Source organism: Engraulis encrasicolus, chromosome 10 (assembly GCF_034702125.1).
Source record: "Engraulis encrasicolus isolate BLACKSEA-1 chromosome 10, IST_EnEncr_1.0, whole genome shotgun sequence".
Classification (NCBI taxonomy): domain Eukaryota; kingdom Metazoa; phylum Chordata; class Actinopteri; order Clupeiformes; family Engraulidae; genus Engraulis; species Engraulis encrasicolus.
In genome coordinates this window covers 54,922,866-54,937,809 of record NC_085866.1, presented here as the reverse complement: position 1 = coordinate 54,937,809, position 14,944 = coordinate 54,922,866, and the positions used below count along the sequence as shown (strand labels likewise).

At 41.3% G+C, this 14,944-nt stretch overlaps 1 protein-coding gene across 1 annotated transcript in view; it reads right to left on the bottom strand.

Moving 5' to 3' along the window:
* LOC134457383 (metabotropic glutamate receptor 4-like) overlaps window positions 1–14,944 on the bottom strand; it is a 191,930-nt gene that overhangs the window by 58,457 nt on the left and 118,529 nt on the right. The window contains exon 3 of the mRNA XM_063209384.1: window positions 7,286–7,421. Coding sequence (XP_063065454.1) covers window positions 7,286–7,421 — 136 coding nt within the window. The remainder of the gene's footprint in view (window positions 1–7,285; window positions 7,422–14,944) is intronic.

Here is a 14,944-nt window from a genome sequence, read left to right as displayed (position 1 = left end):
ACACACTAATGGTGAGTATAAACCTGCACAAATGAAACCACATCATGACAAAAATGTCCTACTGTATGTGTCTAAAAACAAACTTAACTTCCTTGGCGGAGGTCTGCACACTCTGGGTGCATTTCTAGTTTTATTATGCAAAAGACTTTGAAATAGTGATTTTACACGTTATCAAAACAAGAATAGCTTTGAAGAATATTTATAAATCTGTTGGTAAATCTGATTAAGCTTTTACTGTAATTATATGTCATGAGAGAGTGAACTAACCCTTATTATTGTCACAATTTCTTATTTGTTTCATTTCTATACTGTAATATTTTTTGTCACAGTCATTTGTATACATAGGTTTCACGTACAAACATTCGTGTTGTGAGGAGGTTCAAGATGCTAAGTAGCCCACCATGTGAGCTCATTTTTTGAGAGACAGCCGTTTCCAACAATCAGAGGTTGAGGAGTGTGTAGCCAGGGTTGCGCAGCCGGGGGTGTTTACAAACGTGCAACCAAGTATTAACCTCGTTTTTGTTGCATCTATTTCTCCTCTTCTCATCTGAAGAGTTCAGATGCAAAACCCCCTAACTCCATTTCTGAAGACCTGCTCTATATTTTTAGAGAACCCTGTTGTTGGTTTGGTTTATATTCATGTACTTGATAATACATATAAATTGTGATATTACATAAATAAATAAAAAATATGCCATTTGATAGCTTTGTATTGAATAAAGAGGAATTATTTTCTGAAAAGGCACTTAGGGGGTTTTGCATCTGAACTCTTCATCTGTTTCTATTTTTTTGATTATTATTAAATGCTTTGAATTTGCATCTTTCCAAGTCATGGCAAGTAAAGGCAACAGAGGCAAACTGGGGCATATAACAGTTCTTTGCATTTACTTGCTACAGATGCAGTATGTGCTGTTTGCTACTGTATGTATCAGTGTTAATTTCGTCAACCACGACGATGACGAAAATATTTCGTCAACGCCCCTTTTTCTCTTGACGATGACGAGATGATGACGCACTAAAAATTGCCTCCAGCAAATAAAAATATGACGAAAATAAAATATATTTTCGTCAAGGAGACAAAGACGAGACGAAATTTACAAGCCATGGACGAATGGACATTAGAAAATATGATTATTTATAATTAATTTGTAATTGTAATATAGGCCAAAGTGTCTTGAACTTCATAGGTTGTTGCGCGCTCACGCTGTTGCCTCGCTTGTCTCTGCTGGCAGCCAGCCAGTGCATGACGCGTCTCAGTCAGTTGTTCTGTAGCCTTGTAGTTCAGTGAGTCCATTTAAGTTGAGTTTAGGTCCTAAAACATTCCCAGAGAAAGAGAAAAAATAGCCGACGTTGAGGGAAGTGTTAATTTTGAAACATGTTCAACAACCCTCTTGTCCATGACGAAGACATGTGTTTCTGCAGTAATGGCAGTCGTCTCGCCAATCCTCCTCTGATGTCATGTTAAACCTCCTCGAGCTTCCACTCCTTTTCACTTAGGCTGCCCGGCGTTCGTTGTCTGTTCTTTTTTTGTAATGTTTGCTATATTTGTTGTTTAACCCCATGAGTAGGCAGTTCGCAAGCAAATAAAAAGCAAAAATAAATTTGTGAATTTATTTAAATCAGTCACCGCGGGAGCGCGCGCCAGCGGGGGGAAAGTTGGCCTGTCTAAACAGAGGCACGGCTACTGTAGTTTTGAAAAGAATGAATGGATGGGCGATCGCTAAGGAGTTTTAAACTGTTGAGATTTGAAACTTGTTCTCGTCGAGAGCAACGCTACAAGACCCAAGGAAGTCGACAGCATTTCCATGCGTCTGCAGCGTCTTCCTAAGGCTGGGCTTACACTGTGCGACTTTTGCCATGATTTTGCCACGATTTGGCACTCGCGCAACTTTTTGGGAGTCGGGCCGATTTCTTGCTCAATCGCAGGTCAATCGTGAGTCTCGCATCGTGCAGTGTACATGGGGTAACGACAAGCGATTTCGCCTCACGATTGTGCAATCGCGGGGTCGCAAGAAAATCAAAACTGTTTGAAATCCTGGTTGTGGCTCGTGCGTAAATCGCACAGTTAAAGCAGTGCTACGACCCGATTTCACACTTCACATGCAAAAATTAATAGGGCCGTGCGATTTGTTGTTGAGCGTGACCTCATCTCCACCTCAGGTGCGCATGTACCCTCCTCTGCAGACCGGGGAAACATGCCTGTCGCGTCGTGCAATGGAAGCATTTGGCTCGCATCCGACTGTCGGCTCGTATAGTGTGAGGACGTGAGTCGTGAGATGTGAACTTTTAAATAGTGAAATTACATCGTGCAGTGTGAGCAGGAGCTTAATACCCACGAGTGAAAATATCGCCCAGTGTATGCCCGGCTTAAGTTCCAAAAACTCTTTTCAGGGTCATGCTTATCGAGCCTCGACACCCCCAACAAACAAAACAGCATTAGTGTTTAAATATTTGTATGTACAGGTCCTTTCTATCGTCCAGTCTGCATACCCCTGCCTAACTATTTTTCCTTTGACTTTTGCAGGGCATACGAAGTGTGCTCGCGCAATCTATTTAAGCCTATTCCACGCATGCCGCACGAGTCATTATCGTTCTCTGCTCGCATTGCCAATTGAAAACAAAAACCGCTAACTTGCATAGTCTAACATCAGCAATATTTTATCTGACTCGTGGTCATCGGGAAGCCACTATCAGGGAGACTTCTTGAACTTCATGGAGACTTGGGATGTCTGGCCTTCCCACTCTGCAGGCTTTAAGTCACGCGGTCAGGTGAAGAAGAGCATGTAGCTTCCTCCGTGATCAAACTCAAAATCAAATAATATGCAGCAGCTTCTAATGCACGAGAGAGAGAGAGAGAGAGAGAGAGAGAGAGAGAGAGAGAGAGAGAGAGAGAGAGAGAGCGAGAGAGCAGCCTGCACCTGGAAGTGTGTGTGTGTGTGTGTGTGTGTGTGTGTGTGTGTGTGTGTGTGTGTGTGTGTGTGTGTGTGTGTGTGTGTGTGTGTGTGCGTGTGCGTGTGTGTGTGCGTGTGTGTGTTTGTGCCTGCGTGTGTGTGTCTGTGTGTACGTACGTACGTGTGTGTGTGTGTGTGTGTGTGTGTGTGTGTGCGCGCGATGCTCTTTTGCTCTATGATGTTGAAATGACTGATTTGGGTTTTGGTGGAAAATGACCAAGTAACAAGGTGAATATTTGCTGCAATAGGCTATATTAGTAATACTTTCTGAAATAACAATAGCCATTTCAGGTTATTTATTTTACACCACAATATTGACTAAAATGACTAAAATTTGAAATGTTGACGAAAATGACTAAAATGACTAAAGTTTGACTATGACTAAAATTGATTTTCGTCATTGTGACTAAGACTAAGACTAAATTGGGAAGCCAATGACTAAAGTTTGACTATGACTAAAATTGATTTTCGTCATTGTGACTAAGACTAAGACTAAATCAAAAAAAGCTGACGAAATTAACACTGGTATGTATATGACTATTTTAGGGTTCTACCAATTCAAAAGGCAAGGGGAATATCATCCTAGTCTGGAGAAGTACTGTATCTCTACAAGTGTTCCCCCTCTTACATCAAGCAGATACTGGTTCCTTGGATGGGGAATAAAACGTCTTTCAAGCTCCAATAAGAACTTCAGTTGCTAACAACTAAGCACTTTAGATCATTAGAGCACATAATACATGTCACATCATATGGACACACTCATAAAGGAACACTACCTCTGCAAATCTCTCACTCTCTCCACACACACACACACACACACACACACACACACACACACACACACACACACACACACACACACACACACACACACACACACACACACACACACACACACACCACTCTCTGCAAAACAAATTACCTGGTAATAACTACACAAATGAGAGGAGGAAAGGTAATTTAATTGTCTGCAGTATCAAGGGCAACATCAAGGACTGTGTTGTTAATGGCTAACTGAATGCCTGATTTATTTCTCCGTCCTCAGCTGTGGAATGCATGAGAGACTTTACAAAGGTTGAATACAAAAGCAAAAGACAGCAACATGTGTTGCACAATTTTGAAAAGTTGTGCACAAAATATTAACCTTACACATGCATCCCCTTTGTGATTCATCACTGTTACACTACTGTAACATCACTAAAGATGTCATCGTACACTCAGAACTTCGATATTATTTTAATTGTTTTTGGTCGCTAGACAGGTTCGTCTAGTTTACTAGGCCAGTGTTTCTCAACCTTTTTTTAAGCGAGGCACCCTTTCAATTCATGAAAAATGTCAAGGCACCCCAAACCAACAAGCCATAACATGGCATCGCATCCGATACCACACAAGCTTAGAAAAGTAACACATTTGGAGATGTCACACGACCTACGTTCGAAGTTGCAGCTGACTGGGGCGACCTATATTTACTTTATTTTGCGTAAATGGCAGATGAAAGATTCCACTGACTAGGATTAACTTATCAATTTAGACAAATATGTGCCCCGGCGCCCCTGTTGAGAAACACTGTACTAAGCTAATGTTTCACCACTTACGCCTTCAAAATTGTACAGACTATGAACATCCAGTCACTCCACTGAGATGTCAAAATACTTGGAACCTGATTAAAACAAATAAGAATATAACATGTGACTGTGCACTCTGTGCACCTAATATAACGTTAAGGTCTCGGCACGCTTGCTGCGAGCCGCAAATAACGCGCGTCACCGTGAGCAACCGACTGCACATGCTTGCTTTAAAAGCAGTTGACCAAGACGCAAAATACTGGCGTTATCAGCTTTGCGGTGCGGAAATTGGAAACACAGACGGCAAGGAAAAAAAAAAAAAGAGGGGCTCCCTGGGCAAGGAAACATTACTGCTACTGCTCCTATATTTGCACGCTCCTTTTTTAAAGTGCAATAAGGAAGCATGATCGCAAATGTTTGTAATTTCAGACAAACTCAATGAGACGCTCTTAAAAGTTGCTGCCATTGTCGTCTTTCTTACGATCGCCCCCAGCGAGTTTGAAGATATCGCACCTGACGCACGCATATGGCTGCCAACGCGTGCAAATTTGACATTAAATACGCATGTTAACGCGTTCATGAACGAATCGTGCACGCGCTCGCGTATCCAACAGCAAGCATGCCGACACCCTTACAGTTATAAGCTAAATTAATATTAGAGCAGTTAAGCTGCTTGTTGATCATGAGAGGTAGGCTACGTGATGTGGACTTCTACACAGTTCGAAGAGGGAAATGTTCGGAGAACGCTCTCTCCAACCGCTCTGGGAAACGTGTATCTCTGTGGCAGATCGATACTTTTTATAACTGTTGATATAACTAGGCATAAATTGAAAATCAAGAGGCTCCTGCTTTCAAAAAAGTATGTTGGGCGGCTGGTTCTTCCTTGGCTGCACTGACACGTGTACAGATGCTGTGATTGGTCAAACGTCATTGAGGTTGTGGCTTAGGCAATTCTCTGTATGAAGTTTGCTCACTCTGCTCACTTTTGCTCACTCTGCTCACTGGAGTTCCCAGCCCCCACCAAACATTGTTTTCCTTGGATCTGCATGGCTCACATAAATAGCCCCTTTTGATCTCAAAATGGCAAATTTCGACGAAAGGTGAAGCGTTTTGTATGCCTGATAGTAGTTCTGAGTGTGTGACAGCAACTTTTTGTTGCTTGAGATGAATAATAAAAGCATCATTACAACTCCCGCTGCGTAAGTAGAGCCAGGAGTATCATTAAAGATTCCACACATCCTGGCTTCCATCTCTTCACACTATTGCCCTCTGGAAGGTGCTACAAGACATTACCAGCCAGAACCAATAGGATGAAGAACAGCTTCTTCCCCAAAGCTGTTACAACAATGAACTCACACTTACTGGACAATGTTCATCTATAAAGGACTGTGCACCTTGTAGGGAAGCTCAAATCGCAGTATACTTTGTATAATGACAATAAAGGCTTTCTATTCTATTCTATTCTATCAATGAAGTCATTAATAATAACTAGAGAAAACACTTGAGTAGCCTCTTACTGCAGATGGGCCCGTTGACGGGCCTATTGACCCGTTTAGAAGTCATGTCATCACTGACTACACGCGCATTATTGACTCAAACACACACACACACACATAAACAGACAGTGCAAACCCTAAAGAGAGAAGACCTGCTGTCCTGAAGGGTGTGCGTTTGTGAAAAATAGAGATTCTGAAAAGTACACTCCGACTGGACTGAGGACATCATCAGGAATGCCCATGTCTGTGGCGCCCACATCATATCTGAAGTTATCATGACCATCCATTTTTTTATTTTGGAAAAAAACAACTAGCTAGTTTTTTAACCAACATGATCTCCAAAAATTCCGTGCTCCTGGACACGGATGTTAAGGGCACAAAATCCGTGTCCAGGAGCACGGATTTTGCCAAAATTCCGTGCTCCTGGACACGGAATTGTTTTCCGTGCTCCTGGACACGGAATTGTTTTCCGTGATGGACACAGAGAAGTGCTCTCTCTATAGGCTACTCCCACAGCTCTATGTTTCCACAGTCTTGTGTTTTCTCAGGATTTTTGTTATTTTAAATATTTTGTCTAAAAAAAAACATTTCCTACTGACAGGTTAGGGTTAGGGATTGTTTTGGTCTGGGCACAGCTAGTTTTCTTTCATTCATTATATGAATTTGATAGCCTAGCAACCAACTGGAAAAGGTATTTCTAAAAAATATGTCTTTAATGACAGGTTAAGGTTAGGGAATGTTTTGGTCAGGGCACAACTTAAATTGCTATAGCATTATTTTGTTTAGGATTTGCATTTGGTATGTATTTTCTAATGACAGAGTTACACAGTGCTGTGGTAATAGCCTATAGAAAGCACTTCCGTGTGCCCATCACGGAAAACAATTCTGTGTCCAGGATCACAGAAAACAATTCCGTGTCCAGGAGCACGGAATTTTGGCAAAATCCGTGCTCCTGGACACGGATTTCGTGTCCTTAACATCCGTGTCCAGGAGCACAGATTTTTTGGAGATCAGGCTGTTTTAACAAATGTGCGGTACATCGCTGAATTCGCTCCAATAATGCGTGCAGCCCGATTACGTCACATCTGTGTACAAACAGTAAAGGGGTCTATTCACTCTTTGCTGAAAATACTCAACTACATCATAACATGCAATGCAAGGAGTCTAAGGTAATTGGTTAAGACTTGGTCATTACCAATTTTGGTGACAAGAAGGATATAACAGAGCCCCTGTGCTAAAGGGTTAAAAAAGAAAAAAAAACTTTCCCTCTTACCTGATATCATCCTCGTTTGCGAATAAGATCACCACCCGTGCGTTGGGGTTATCCCTGAGTCTATTTATGATCTTATCAAACTCTCCTGGTTTGGGCTCTCGAGGAATTTTCACAGACTGGGCGATGCAAACACCCCCTGCAGCAGAGAGAGAGAGAGAGAGAGAGAGAGAGAGAGAGAGAGAGAGAGAGAGAGAGAGAGAGAGAGAGAGAGAGAGAGATATTGCATGCGAAGAACTCTTAGTAACTGGATTTTGACCATTATGAACACATTCCACATTTTCCTGACTTTAGTCAATCTTTTCTGAAGAAAAAGGAAAAAAGAATACGCACTTCAACAACAATGTTAGTAAATACCATACCAGTGTGTACTAGATTAGATTAGATTAGATTAGATTAAACTTTATTTATCCCCAAGGGGAAATTCTTTGTCCAGTTTGCTCTGTAGATTAAAAAGAGAAGTAAAAATAAAAATAAAAATAAAAAGAATAAAAAGAATATGAAAATAAAAAAGTAAAAAAAGTAGATAAAAATAAATAAGGTGGTCATGCAGAAAAGTCCAGGAGTTTCTCTTTGTCCTTAATGGACAAATTATACAGTTGCATGGCTCTAGGGACAAATGATTTCCCCAGTCTGTCAGTCCTGAATTTCAGTGCTCTCAGCCTCCAGCTGAACACACTCTTTTGTTGGATGATTGTGTTGTAGAGTGGGTGAGCCTTATTGTCCAAGATGGTGAGCAGTTTGCTCAAAGATCTTCTTTCTGACAATGAAGTGAAGTTCTCCAGCTCTTCTCCCACAACAGAGCCCGCTTTCCTCACCAGTCTGTCAAGCCGCGCAACATCTCTCTTCCTTATGCTTCCACCCCAGCATACCACTGCATAAAAAAGTACACTGGCAACCGCAGACTGATAGAACATAGTGAGGAGTGTGTTGCACACATTGAATGATCGTAGTTTCCTCAGGAAGTATAGCCGACTCTGTCCTTTTTTGTATACTGCATCTGTATTGGCAGACCAGTCTAGTTTGTTATCCAGATATACCCCTAGATACTTATATGTGCTTACAATCTCCACCTCAACACCATCAATAGCGACAGGTTCCAGAGCTGGCTTGGACCTCCGAAAATCCACCACCATCTCCTTGGTCTTTGTGGTGTTGAGTTGAAGGTGGTTGATTTTGCACCAATGCACAAAGCCTTCCACCAGACTCCTGTACTCCCCCTCCTGCCCCTCCTTTATACAACCTACAATTGCAGTGTCGTCAGAGAACTTCTGCATGTGGCATGACTCTGTGTTGTAACTAAAGTCTGAGGTATACAAGGTGAAAAGGACAGGAGAGAGCACAGTACCTTGGGGCGCTCCCGTGCTGCACATTAAAGTGTCTGAGAGGCAGTCTTTGAGTCTGACAAACTGTGGCCGCTCTGTAAGGTAGTCAGTGATCCAGTTGACTAGGAGGGCATCCACACCCATCTGCAGGAGCTTCTCTCCCAGTCTGGAGGGTTCGATGGTATTGAACTATGAATAGGAATACTACTACTATGAATAGGAATACTGTCAGCTGAAATGCATCATCAAAACTAATGCTATGGCCTCATTTTTAAGCTTAAATGTATCTCAGCTTCAGAGCAAGTGTCTCGGTGGAGGTGGGTGGGTGTTTTTGTCTCGTTCCTGCAAATTTGGCCGTTTGGCAGAGGAAGGCGATTTTCTATAAAGCCATCCTAATACCACACAGCTGTATCTGGACCCTACATTTTATGGATGTCTGGTCAGGAGATTAATACTGTGCAGTTGTAATTACTCACAGCAGAGAGGAGAGGAGTGGAGGAGTGCCCAGTATTTAGTATTTGGAAAATCCTTTGAGTGAGCCGCATGGGGGTGTGGGGAGGTACGGAGGGGGTGGAGGGGGCATATCCATATGGAGAATCATCAACGTGTATGTGTCAGGGGGTACTTGTGGTATGACAAGAGGGTTCAGGGGGTACTAAAAAAGGTTGGGAAACACTGGTCTAGCCTTCTTGTAAAAACTGGCTGTAGAAAAGCCATGGTGATTTTTAAAGTGAGTGGGTGGGAAATGTAGATGTTTGCACATGACGGCCAATCAGTTACAGAGAGGGCAATATGTCATAGTTGTAACTAGCTCGCACACTTCGAAACAACGTCTGAGGCAATTCCAAAATCCCCGGCTGGAACTAAAAATGTGCGAGATAAAGAACAAAAAAGTGGAGCCATGCCTCGGTGGAACCTGTTTCTGTTTGAACCGTGCTAACCGTGCTGGGTAAAAGTAGAAAGATATACAGGCTGTTTCGATCATTCACACAAGACATCATTGTTCAAGGATTATATGACACTCTGCTCAGCACAATACAAGTGATTTATTTTACATCAGACCTTTGAACACATATTATGAAATATGATACTATTATCATATACTATTATCATAAATATGATATAATATCTATCTATCATAAGCCTACTGTAAAAGAAAACCCGCAAGGATCAGTTTCAGAAAAGAGTATCACTGCCTCCGCCGAGTGCATCACCGAACACAAATCAGAGACTACATCCACCCCACCCCATGCTGTGGTGGGAACTTGCTATTGTTTTTCAGAGACTAAGCGAGAGCTGTCTCAGACAGCATTCAATAGCACTGCAGAGAAGAGTGAATGTTTTTATTTTTGTGGGCAGTGAAGAGAAGATTTCGGATATTTTGACATTGCCACCAGGTAAGCACAGTGGTGTAGTCTACTTTTTTATGGTGGGTATACTGTATATTTGAGCATTTTTTGAAGTGGGTATACTGTATTTATTTTTGCTATTCAAAACAATGGATCAATCAATTGTAGCTCTTTGAGTGCCATGGACTTCAAAACGAGTCTTTTCAGAATGTATGGCACAGTGCCAAAGACTTGATATCATGTCAATTGCGTTTTTTTATGGGGGGTGGGGCCTAACATGTTAATCTGGTATGTTTGTTAGACACATAGACAAATAACTAAATTTGAATGGCTCTTGAAAAATCACTCAAACGTTGAAAAAAGCCTGGCAACCCCCTGGTCTGAATTTGAAAATGGCTGGCACTCAATGTGGGTATACTGAAATCCCTGAAATGTTGAAGTGTTCTACGTTCTAAGCATTCTACGTAGACTATACCACTGGGTAAGCAGTTGAAAATCACCCCATGAGTCACAGATGCAATATTTTTTGGATTGGATCTTGAATTCTCGAGGCTCCAACGAGGAATTGTTATGATTGACTGTACGGTCTCAGTCAAAATGAATTAAGAACTTCAGTGCTCCCGCAGGGGAAAAACAAACAAACACCTCACTCCACTGTACACTGTAGTTGGATTTTCATGGATCCACTGCAACAGATTTGAAGTTGCTGTTTCCTTCTATCTCATACTTTGCCCTTGAGTGACTTATCAGCCACTGTACTTTTTTATGACTGTGTGTGTGGGCAATAGCTTTCAGAAATAATACGATACACTCAAACAGCCAACAGTCTTGACAAACAAGGTGATTTTGCACTGATCTTGCAAAAGTACAACCTTTCAAGATGAGTTGTCCCTGAACATAAAGTCGGAGTTGAATCTTGCCAAAAACTAATACTATCCTGTCATTCACCATTTCCAGATTCAACAGTCAATGTCAGTGTTTTTGTTTGCCCTAAAAGGCCCTATACGTATTTTTCCACCTTCTCCCGTCAGAGCCCATAAACTGACTGATTTCTGTTAGAGTGGACATGGTGTTTTCCCACCCAGTGTCTTACTAAGACTGACTGATCCGAAAGTGAGTCTTCTGCACTGGCCCATATTTACTAACCTCAATAGTTACTGTATCATGATTTTCTTTTGTAAATCACTTTGCTTAAAGGGGTCCGATATATATATATATATATATATATATATATATATATATATATGTGTGTGTGTGTGTGTGTGTGTGTGTGTATATATATATATATATATACGTATATAGATAGATAGATAGATAGATAGATAGATAGATAGATAGATAGATAGATAGATAGATAGATAGATAGATAGATAGATAGATAGATAGATAGATAGATAGATAGATAGATAGATAGATAGATAGATAGATAGATAGATAGATCAGTGAAACTAACAGTTAATTTTGTTTTTCATTATGAAGTATTTAATTGCACACAGTAGAACAGCAGATGTGAGTCATGGCAGCTGACTTCTTCCCCTGAGCATCCTGGTGGAGACTGTTGTTCATATGCACCTGTAAGGCTCCAATGCAGTCCCATTATCTCAGGACATCTGTTCCCGGGGACTCCAAACGTACTCCACGTACTGTGGACTCCACAGTAACTGTGTCACAACGTCACCGAGCCTGATATGACAGGACAGCCTGCAGACGGCCAGCCTGGAGACCTCAGGCCATCTCGCACCTGCCTATCTGACCTACACAGGCCGCACTCAATTACTAGGTCACAGATAGAGGATGTATCAGGGTCCCTGTTTCTCATTGGGCATGTAGGTGTCACAGCCAAGTTTGTTTCCCCATTAGGGTTTCCTGTGTGCCTGTGTGCATGCTGTGGAGCCATGAATAGAGTGGGAGTGTGACTCATTAGGATGGGATAACTATTAAAATGGTGTGATTGATCTTAGCTTTCTTGATAAAATGCTGTATCGTACACGTAGGTGGGCAGGTTGATCCGTGAAGGTGAGTTGAAGTGAAGTGCACTTCATAGTTAATACTTCAATCGATCTAATTAGTAGGCCGTCTCATTATACATTTCCTGCAGTTTTTTTCATTAGAGTGGGAGTGTAACTCATTAGGATGGAATAACTATTAACAATGTGTAGGTCTACTTGTATCTTAGCTTCCTTGGTAAAATGCCAATCTGTTGCATGGTGGAGCCAAGGGTACAAATGTATCCTGGCTCGTAATATTGTTGGTATTACACATGAGTCATTCTATAATTAGGGGCAAATTTCAAGTCCATGTGCTGTAATTGTAAATTTCACTAACTATTAACATCAACCAATGATCTTTCGCACATCAGCTCACATCTATCTTCTAAATAATATGAAGTGAAATAACTAAAAAACTATTTTCCAATGCAAAAAATCATATGTAACACTGGAATTTGACATTTTTATGCTGTGCAATTTCCCAAATGTCAGAATCAGTCTTCAAATAAAAAAACAGTTTTTGTATAAAATCTTTACAAATATTTTTTCACACGTCAAACGTGATTAAATGCTCATATTATACGTACATTAAATCAAAAATGTAGTGTGCGTCCGAGAGAAATCTAGGATATTTATTGAAAGGCAATACTGATATTTTGAGATTTTGCTTTACATTAAATGTACCCCTAGTTATAGAATAACTCATACAGTGTACACGCACGCAAACACACGAACACACACGCACGCATGCACACACGCACGGACGCACGCACACCCACAACACATAAGTGGTAGGAGGTGGGTGGGTGGATCCGTGAAGGTGAGTTGTTGTGTTTGATGGGCTGGCAAGTGCACTTCATTGTTAATGCTTCAATTTGTTTTTTCTATCGATCTAATTAGGAGGCCGTCTCATTATGCATTTCCTGCAGTCTTTTCATTTATGTGCCTTAATAATCTGCCAGTAATGAGTGCCTTCCAGAAAATTGCTTTTTTTTTTCTTACTCTCGCTCCAAAAAGCCAATCCTAGAGTTTGTTGTAGCTGCAGGTCAAGTTTTAATTAGGTAGCCCAGCGTGAGTGTGTGTGTGTGTGTGTGTGTGTGTGTGTGTGTGTGTGTGTGTGTGTGTGTGTGTGTGAAATGCCATTCAAGAGTTAAAAATGGATCAAATACATTGAATCACATTGTTAACACATGTTCATAATTTCACTTTGCACCATACAATTATTGATAATATTGGATTTTCTTTTTCTTTTAGTCTTTTTAATCATTTTTGTATAGTATTTTGTCAGTTATGATGAAAATGTGCCAGGGCCAGCCAGAGGAAAAAAGAATTCCATCTAAGAAAATGCTATCAGCCTTAAAAATAAAATGACAAAAATGACATTTGGAAGGACAAGGATATTGGACGTGTGCTTGTACGAAGTCTGCATGCATGCATACTCACAGCCCATTCATTGTGGAGCCTTGCGACACACACACACACACACATACACACAAACACACACACACACACACACACACACACACACACACACACACACACACACACACACACACACACACACACACACACACACACACACAGACACTCTCTCTCTCTCTCTCTCTCTCTCTCTCTCTCTCTCTCTCTCTCTCTCTCTCTCTCTCTCTCAGCCCACTCACAGAGCAGCACAACAACCTGCACAGTAATTAACGACCCATGGAGGAAACATTCACCCCATAACAATTAAATAGAGCACCCTCATGGGTCTGATTGCCTTTATTTCTTATCTTCTGGGATGGGCACAAGCAAAACATATGCCAGATCTCACCCTCTTTCACAGTACGCTTCATTTTCCTTGTTGTGCTTTTATACACACAATATGTGTCATATCGCTTACTGACGTTCCATGGGCTGCATGATTCATTCCCAATTCATTCCGTTCATTTAATTCATTCTGAAAATGCTGCCCTGTGGAGATTTAAATAGCTGAAGATACTTGAGGATATTTGAGCAAAATAATAGAAAAGTAGAGTCTCTTTTTTTCTCTAAGAATGGTCACATGCCTCATGGGCACATGATCTGATTATACAGAGAGCAGAGTAAACACTATGAAATCCTGATATGATGTGTGTGCTATATACATTATGCTCCTGACATGAGGAATGCAACCTTGCTGTGATGAGCAAAGGCTCTGCCTACCTTTTTCTCATTCTCTCTCTCTCTCTCTCTCTCTCTCTCTCTCTCTCTCTCTCTCTCTCTCTCTCTCTCTCTCTCTCACACACACACACACACACACACACACACACACACACACACACACACACACACACACACACACACACAGTCTGCACTGAATATTGCCTCTGCTGTTGTGTTTCTCGTCCACCAGTTCATTCCAAAGTTTGCAGTGTTTGGTCATAAATCATTTTTTGTTCTTGTATCTTCCTTTTCTTATAGTTGATCCAAGGTGTCTTGATAGTGCAAATATACTGTGCACTCCAGAGATCCAGAACAAAGCAAGAACAAAGGGAACAAGCAGAAAAGTTAAACTGTTCCAATGTCCAACAAAAAAGACGAAAAAGACTGGTGGTGCATGATTGCTGGACAGCTACTGATTCAGAACTTGTTCCTATTCTTTGGAAGTGTTCAGCTAGCCTGTGGCAGAAACATCTCTTCAAAGAAGACCTGAGTAATAAACGAAAACAACCCTTAATGTTTCTAAAATACTTTCTTCTTCTGAATTCATTTTCAAGCCTTCCTGAATACGCATTTGGAGAGGGGTAGCCTGGGAAATCCCATGCTGCTTGGCACAATCGTGCCGAACTGAAAACAACTTGGAAGCTCGTCCCAAAGCACGAGCCTGAGGAAAGGAGCCAATCAGGGAGCGGGGAGGGTGGAAAGATGATGACGTGTATTATGCAACAAATAGAAGGTTGCAGTTTGTTTGAATACAACTGACACGACTGCCTATGGTCTACGTATTTGGCCAATAAATGGCCGTTGGCAATCGTAACATCA